Source organism: Opisthocomus hoazin, chromosome 4 (genome assembly GCF_030867145.1).
Source record: "Opisthocomus hoazin isolate bOpiHoa1 chromosome 4, bOpiHoa1.hap1, whole genome shotgun sequence".
Taxonomy (NCBI): domain Eukaryota; kingdom Metazoa; phylum Chordata; class Aves; order Opisthocomiformes; family Opisthocomidae; genus Opisthocomus; species Opisthocomus hoazin.
In genome coordinates, this window is record NC_134417.1 from 50,875,846 (window position 1) to 50,884,014 (window position 8,169).

Here is an 8,169-nt window from a genome sequence, read left to right on the forward strand (position 1 = left end):
ACCGCTCCACACCATGGCTAATTAGGTAACACAACATATGGAAATAAATAAAGCTGAAAAGAAAAATAACCACTATCAGAAATCTAATTAACTCCCATACTATTGTCTCCTGAATGTCATCTGTGTGGAAGAATGCCCTGAAGTCTATGATATTTGAAACGATGAAGAAAAAGGCAGAATCATAAACGGAACGGGTAACAAAGGGGAGGTCAGTCATAAACCTTGTATCACCACACAGTAAGTCATCAAGTCACCATTGTGGAGTCCCAGCTTGTTAGCCAGTGTCCCTTTTGCATAAATGTTTCCGAGCAATTTCCGTGTCACATGTGTATCAAAAATCTATTCTGATGAAGTAAAAACACAGAACGATCGATGTCTCCTCTTACAGTCGAGAACAAAAACTTATTCACCACACAAAGAATAGGTCTTTTATTTATTTTTATTAAAATGAGTAAAAGAAGATCCCTCTTTCTAGAAGAATTACTGATGTAAATATTAGGGTCAACTAAGTTCTTACGTATCAAATGAGCAATTCTCAAACCTGAGAGAAGATAACAGTACACACCAGAAGTGGCAGTACAGAAAATCATTGTCAGTGCCATTTTTCACACCATGCACAGCATAAGTCAAACATTTGCAAAGCACAAAGTTGCATTAGTACCTCCAAAGCCAAACGAATTTGTGAGTGCTATACGCCGTTTTTCAGTTCTCCACTCCTGAGCTGTTAATGGAACATAATTGAGATCAAACTCCGCCTCTGTTTTCTGTAAGTTTAGAGTAGGTGGCAAAACTCCATGATAACAGGACAGTGCAGTAAAAGCTGCTTCAATAGCTCCTGCAGCCCCCAGGAGATGGCCCGTCGCTCCTTTTGTTGAGGAAACTGCAATATTACGCGAGTGATCTTTAAAAAGTCTCTTGATTGCTTGATTCTCGGCAGCATCTCCTAGAGGTGTGGAGGTTGCATGTGCATTGACATATGTTATGTCTTCAGGTTTAATCCCAGCATCTTTTATTGCTGCAGACATACACCTAAGGAAAGAAATAAGACAGAATGCTGAATTTCCCATTATATTTTTGCCACCAACACACATGTACAAACTGAATGCAAAAGTACAGGACATTTTAAAATATTATCAAATGTGAAAATCTGCATGCCATACTCTACCAGAGATGTAAATGACAAGAGATAGATTCATTGAACTAAACACACTAGTATCTGCATTGAGCCACTGGAGACAGACAGTAGTGGCGAGGCTCACTATAAAATCAGACTTGCAGATAAAAACTCCACAGTTGGGAAAACACAAAGAAAGAAGATACAACAAAAAATCTCAACAGAATACATTAATATAGCAAAGACCCTTTACACAATGCAAAATTTGAAAACATTTGAGAGAGAAATAACTACCTGAAATTATTACAAAAATTTAGGTTCCCTCCACTGAAGTTTCTCTAGTGTAGCGACACATTAATGTAACATTCAGTACAATGGTTCAAGAAATCCCCTTCCCATTGTAAGTAAAAAGAAGATTCCCTAGTTTTTACATTTTATTTCCCTTCATATTTACAGCATTAGGGAATCAGGAAAACAAAAATATTGGGAAATCAAAGAAAAATTCTGCAGTCATCCTCATCGTGAGCTTCTTTTGCATGCTTTCCAGAGGCTAGAAGATGTCAAGGAGATAGCACAAACTCCTATATATAAAATGAAACTTACTGTAAGTCACACTCTTCTACCCGACTCCTGATGACCTGCGGACTGTGACTGCCTCCATAAAACACGCTTTTTAATGAAAACCACCGAAGGTTCGATACAGCTCCCACAGACACATCTCTCCTTGCACACACAGCTTAAAGAAGTTGCTCTGAGAAAAATTTTTCTTTTTAAATTTAGGAAAAATAAGTAAATAAAATAATTTCTATGTCTCCAGTACAGCCCTCTACCCTCGGAAGCATCCAGCTTAGCTTCGGCTGGAGCCCCCATGCTCACTGTCACTAGACAGTGAGCCAACAATCAGGCAAAAAAGTTTACTGATCAAACTGATACATTAATTTAGTCAAATACATCAGCTGCAAGGAGCATATTTACTTAAGGAGATAACAGATTCGTTGCGTAGAACACACTTTATATCCACACTTTCGAGTCTAGCTTTGCCTCTCCAGCAGGTTTATTCCAGCATATGTATTAGTCTTCAACTGAAGTAGTTATTTGAAGATGACAAAAAATATATATTCCCCTGACATTTTTGATGTGGCAAATAAAAGAGAACATATACATTTCAGATTTAATCCATACATCACTGCAGTAACGAAATACTGGTTTGAAGACTGCATTAAAATGTATTATCTCATCTCAAGGGTGGAAAGGCTCAACATCCTGGAGGTATCAAAATCAACTTCCAACTACATCCCACTGTGAATTTAATTTATATGCTATGGCAATCATAAAATACACAAGAATTCTGTTACAATATATTGCCATATCATCTCAAGGGTAAACAAGTCTGAAAATCTGAGATAAGACACTCCTGATTACTCATCTCACATCTAAGTCTGCAAAACAATTAAATATGAATCAAACAGCACAGAGGGAAACCTGGTATATTACACCTCCTGAAAAATCTGTTAACCCAATAAAGATGCAAACACAGCTTTACAATACCATGCAGAAGTTTGATCTACTTGTGCAGTGATATATTGAATTTTGTTACTAAATATTCACACACATTCAGAATAATGCAAACTAAATCTTTACTAAAGATTCCAGTGACAGCAGTAGTATTTAGCCAACACAAAGCTCACAAACTTACATATGTAATTGAACTGACAATTAAATTAGGTCAATGATAAAGATTAGATAAATATCATCTACTTGTGAACTGGTTTTGATGAGATTAACAATAATGACATTTACTGAACAGTACTAAAGTGTACTTCTGCTATGTCCCTCCACCAACACTCCTAGCTGCATCAGAATGAAGTACTTAAAGATGATTGTAGCACCAGTATATGATCTAAATACTTTGCCTATGAAGAACTGAAGTCTTTCCTAAGTAAGAATAGCCACAATTAATGCTAATTACATGTACTGTAATTATTCTAACAAACTAGATCCTCCAAATGCTCTACAGCTTTCATCACTTGGGATTTCTTTAGGAATTCTATTCCCCTTTCAGACCACAACAAACAACATGACCTGCTTTTGCAGTGAGGTCTCTCTTCTCCACAGACAAAGGGTGAAGGAGAACCTGAAAAGGTTCTGTCATACCACAAAAATCTTAAAAAAGAGGTTTCCATTGAGACTTCTTTGTGTGAACAGCTGTAGGCACCAAACGCAAAATATTTTCATAGAGAAAGTGTTTGTAACTCTACGCAAAAAGGCTGATTCTAGCAAGAACTGGCCTGCACCCTGTTATGAAAAAAAAAGAAAATTCAAGCAAAACCTTACCTGAAGCTCTTCCATTTTTTAGATTAAGTTTTCAGGCTTTTGGAATATTAATTCAAGACTGAACAGCATTTTTGTAGGAAAAGCATACAATAACAAGAAACAAATGTACCCCTATAATAAACACACGAAGCACCCATCATTATCAACATGTAGTTCTTACCTGAATGCACCATCTCCCTCTGGATTAGGTGCTGTTATGTGGCAAGCATCACCAGACAGTCCATAACCTAAAACTTCTGCATAGATCCTAGCACCTCTTCGTACAGCGTGTCCATACTCTTCCAAGACCAGCACAGCAGCACCCTCTCCCATTACAAACCCTTCTCTCTGTGAATCAAACGGTCGACATGCCATTTTAGGGCTTGAGTTAAAACTCGTGCTGAGGGCCCGAGCTCGTGAAAATCCAGCCAAGGACAAAGGACTAATGCAAGCCTCAGTCCCTCCAGCCAACATGACATCAGCATCGCCAGCGGCAATAAACCTAAAGGAGTCTCCAACCCCGTGTGCGCCTGTGGTACAAGCAGTTGACACCGCATGATTCGGCCCTTTCAGCTGGTATTTAATGCTGATATGGCCTGCTGCCATATTGACTAAAATCTTTGGGACAAAGAACGGGCTGACCTTGTTATAACCCTTTGTTTTAAACAAAGCGGCCGTATCAGAAATCTCTTCCAGCGGAACCATTCCCATTCCAATTGCCACACCGGCATTTAAGTGATCCTGTTCAGACTGGGGAGACCAGCTGGAGTCCTTCATTGCCAGCTCTGCTGCACCGATGGCCATCACAGTGGCAGAACTCATGGACTTGATCTCTGACTTTGACACAAAGCTTTCTTCACTGAACTGACCCTCCTCGTTTCCCCTTGGCACGCAAGCAGCCACTTTACATGGGACGCCTGCATATTCTTCCCCATCTAGCGATGCAATCCCACTGTCTCCTTGGAGAAGGCGCTTCCACACAAACTGAGTCCCCACACCAAGTGGGGACACTAAGCCAATACCTGTAACAACTACTTTCCTTCGACAGGCAGGCAGTGACTTGCTGAAAGCTCTTCTGTGGTTTTGTAAAAGCAGGTTTAAATTCAGACTCTGGAGATGAAGATTTGAAATCTTTAACAGACCCCGTGAGCACTGCAAGAACATGGTGGAAATCAATCACTTCAAGCACATTCCCGTAGCTGGGGAAAAAAAAGACATGAACACAATAAAGCAGCCAATGTGAAAAGCATTCCAAATACACTAACTTAACAACCTGATTATTACATGACAGCCTATTTTCAACCCTGCAGAAAGGGATGTAGTTTCTGTGTCTGTGATGAGGAATAGTACATGTTATGGCAGACAGGGCACAGAAACATATTGACTTTGGGCATGCCTCTAGTGGCCTCTTCAAGCCTAGGCTGCTAATGAATATGACTTTGCACAACTCCGGACTGTGAGGATTTTGCTGCAAAACTCCCCCCCCGGCTTTAACGACCAGCTGGCTGGAGGTATCAACAATGAGCATTAACAGCTTGCTTCATCCCTGGTTGCCAAGAGGACCAACAGTACCCTGGCGTGCATTGAGAAGAGTGTGGCCAGCAGGCTGAGGAAGGTTCTCCTCCCCCTCTACTCTGCCCTAGTGAGGCCCCATCTGGAGTGCTGTGTCCAGTTCTGGGCTCCCCAGTGCAAGAAAGATGAGGAGCTACTGGAGAGGGTCCAGCAGAGGGCTACAAGGATGATGAGGGGACTGGAGCATCTCTCCTACGAGGAAAGGCTGGGGGAGCTGGGCTTGTTCAGCCTGAAGAAGAGAAGGCTGAGAGGGGACCTTATAAATGCCTATAAATATCTGAAGGGTGGGTGTCAGGAGGGGTTGTGGATTCTCCTTCTCTGGAGATATTCAAGACCCACCTGGACAAGGTCCTGTGCAGCCTGCTGTAGGCGACCCTGCTTCGGCAGGGGGGCTGGACTAGATGACCCACAGAGGTCCCTTCCAACCCCTACCATTCTGTGATTCTGTGATTCTTCTAAGGGAGAAAGTGTGTGTTCACCTGAAAGTGTATGTCCCACCATTCTCATGTTAAGGATGTTGTCACCTCAACCTTTATGTCAGGCAGAATGGTCTAGAAAACTCAGAACAGGAGGAGTCAAGAAACTCTTACTGGTTGTGCCACCAAGGCAACTACAGATCTTGGACAAGACTCCTCATCTTTCTACCCCCACCCACCCTTTATCAGCCCTGGGGTATTTAGACGGCCAGGGGACAGACGGTCAGGGGACAGACGGTAAGGGGACAGAACCTCAAGTGTGTTGGAGCAAGATGTACCACAACGGCACCTTCAAAGACGTGCAAAATAAATGAAAAAGCATTTCAGATTGCAATCATTTCACTCTTATGGGTAGAGCAGCACCTATTGTGATGTTTAATTTTGTTATCTAATAGAAATAACTCTAAAAATAAACTCTGTACTAGACAACTTTTGGACAGCAAACGCTTCTCCCAGGAAAGCGCCACAGCAGCTACACCGCGTCCCCAGGTCTGGCCGCAGACTGCTCGACTGTCGGCCACGCAACGCGCAGCCCGCAGACGCCCCAGCTCTCCGGGCGGTGACGCCGCAGACCCCGCACCCACGCAGAGACGAGCGACGGCGGGAGGCTGCTGCCCAGCACAACCGCCTCAGGGGGGGCGGGAACGCGGGCTACCGGCCGTCACCGGGTGTTTAAGAGGCATTAACTACTTTTAATGTTTAAACCAGTTTAAACCGCAGCGGAGGCCGCTGCCGCCACGGGACGCCGCCGCGCCTTCGCCAGCTTCAGCCCCAGCCCGCCCGGCGCCGCCATTGCCGTCCCGCCCGGCCCCGCTAGGGGCAGCCTCTCCCTCCCTCTCCCTCTCCCTCTCCCCCTCCCCTCCCGGCAGGGCCGGCGAGCCCCCGCCTCCCCCCGCCCTAGCCCCCAGCGGTACCTCCGCCGGCCGCACTGCCCCCCTCTCCGCGGTGGTTGGCTCCGCCTCCCTCTCCCGTTCCGACGGCGCGGGGCCGCACCACCCGGGACAGACGGGGGAAGGGGGGCGAGGAAGCGACGGCTTTGTAGCCGATCCCCGATCTCACGATTGGTGAGGAGCTGGGCGAGCGAATCGGTAACTCGGCGGTGGGCCGCGCGGCCCGGCGGTGCTTCCCGCTCCAGGTGCGCGGAGGCGGGCGGTCGCGGTGCTGAGGGGCGGCGGCGGCTGTGGGAGAGGGTGACGGTGCGGCCCTAAGGGAAACCCGGTCCTTTCCCATCGGCTTACTTAGCGAGGCACGCGTACAGCAGCGCATTTCTGCGGTGAGCGGCAGGGAACGGTCGAAGCTCCGGTGGTGAGCGGTGCGTAACCGTGTAACTCATGGCCATCGGGCACCCGTGCTTGAGGGGCCCCTCAGGACCTCTCAGCCTCCTCCAGGCCAGGTTCGTATTCCACCACAGCTAATTCCTTAGCGCCGTTCTCCTGCCTGCAGTTCGTTCCATCGCTGTAGTCCCGGTCCCCATCCGCTCCCCATTCCGCGCTCTGCACCCCACAGAGCCCCATCCTTCACCATCTCCCACCTTCACTGTCATGTTCCCGGATAAGGTGTGCTCCTCCACGTGGATGCCGAAATGCTGGTAGAGAAGACAGAAGTAAACAAAGACAAGTTGATCACTGACCTTACAGGAGTGTCTTTAAAATACGTGTGCAAATACGCCGACAGCATGAATACACAAAAGGAAACTATTTTTTATTGCTCCTTCCGGATGCAGAAACCATAGTGCACAATGTGAACTGGGACCAAGCTGCTAGCTGTGAATCATAGAATCATTAAGGTTGGAAAAGACCTCTAAGATCATCAAGTCCAACCGTTAACCCATCACCACCATGCCAGCTAAACCATGTCCCAAAGTGCCACATCTACACGTTTTGTGAACACTTGCAGGGATGATGACTCCACCACTTCCCTGGGCAGCCCTGCCAATGCCTGACCACTCTTTCAGTAAAGAAATTTTCCCTGATAACCAATCTAAACCTCCCCTGATGCAACTTGAAGCCATTACCTCTCCTCCTATTGCTAGTTACCTGGGAGAAGAGACCAACACCTGCCTCACTACAACCTCCTTTCAGGTAGCTGTAGAGAGCAATAAGGTCCCCCCTCAGCCTCCTCCAGACTAAACAGCCCCAGCTCCCTCGGCCGCTCCTCATAAGACTTGTTCTCCAGACCCCTCACCAGCCTCATTGCTCTTCTCTGGACATGCTCCAGCCCCTCAATGTCCTCCTTGTAGTGAGGGGCCCAAAACTGAACACAGTACTCCAGGTGCGGCCTCACCAGTGCCAAGTATAGGGGCACGATCCCCTGTCTACTCCCACTGGCCACACTATTCCTAATACAAGCCAGGATGCCACTGGCCTTCTTGGCCACCTGGGCACACTGCTGGCTCCTGTTCAGCCGGCTGTCGACCAACACTCCCAGGTCCTTTTCCATCGGGCAGCTTTCCAGCCACTCTTCCCCAAGCCTGTAGCATTGCATGGGGTTGTTGTGACCCAAGTGCAGGACCCGGTACTTGGCCTTGTTGAATCTCATGCAGCTGGCTTCGGCCCATCGATGCAGCCTGTCCAGATCCCTCTGCAGAGCCCTCCTACCCTCAAGCAGATCGACACTCCCGCCCAGCTTGGTGTCATCTGCAAACTTACTGAGGGAGCGCTCAATCCCCTCATCCAGATCATTGATAAAGTTGTT

General features: G+C 46.6%; 1 protein-coding gene across 1 annotated transcript; it reads right to left on the bottom strand.

Annotated features, from left to right (window-relative positions):
• Positions 1-430: 430 nt before the first annotated feature.
• Positions 431-6,641, bottom strand: OXSM (3-oxoacyl-ACP synthase, mitochondrial). Its single transcript, XM_075418992.1, has 3 exons — positions 6,390-6,641; positions 3,609-4,626; positions 431-1,029 (listed from the first exon to the last, which is right to left on the bottom strand). Exons 2-3 carry the CDS (start codon positions 4,589-4,591, stop codon positions 627-629), a joined length of 1,386 nt encoding a protein of 461 aa, XP_075275107.1. The 5' UTR covers positions 4,592-4,626; positions 6,390-6,641; the 3' UTR covers positions 431-626.
• Between the last annotated feature and the right edge of the window lie 1,528 nt (positions 6,642-8,169).

Excerpts from the sequence above, each read along its gene's own strand:
- OXSM (XM_075418992.1), bottom strand. The coding sequence starts at position 4,591 with ATGTTCTTGCAGTGCTCACGGGGTCTGTTAAAGATTTCAAATCTTCAT. Across the intron at positions 1,030-3,608 it reads GAGGGAGATGGTGCATTCAG|GTGTATGTCTGCAGCAATAA; the intron begins GTAAGAACTACA and ends TTCTTTCCTTAG.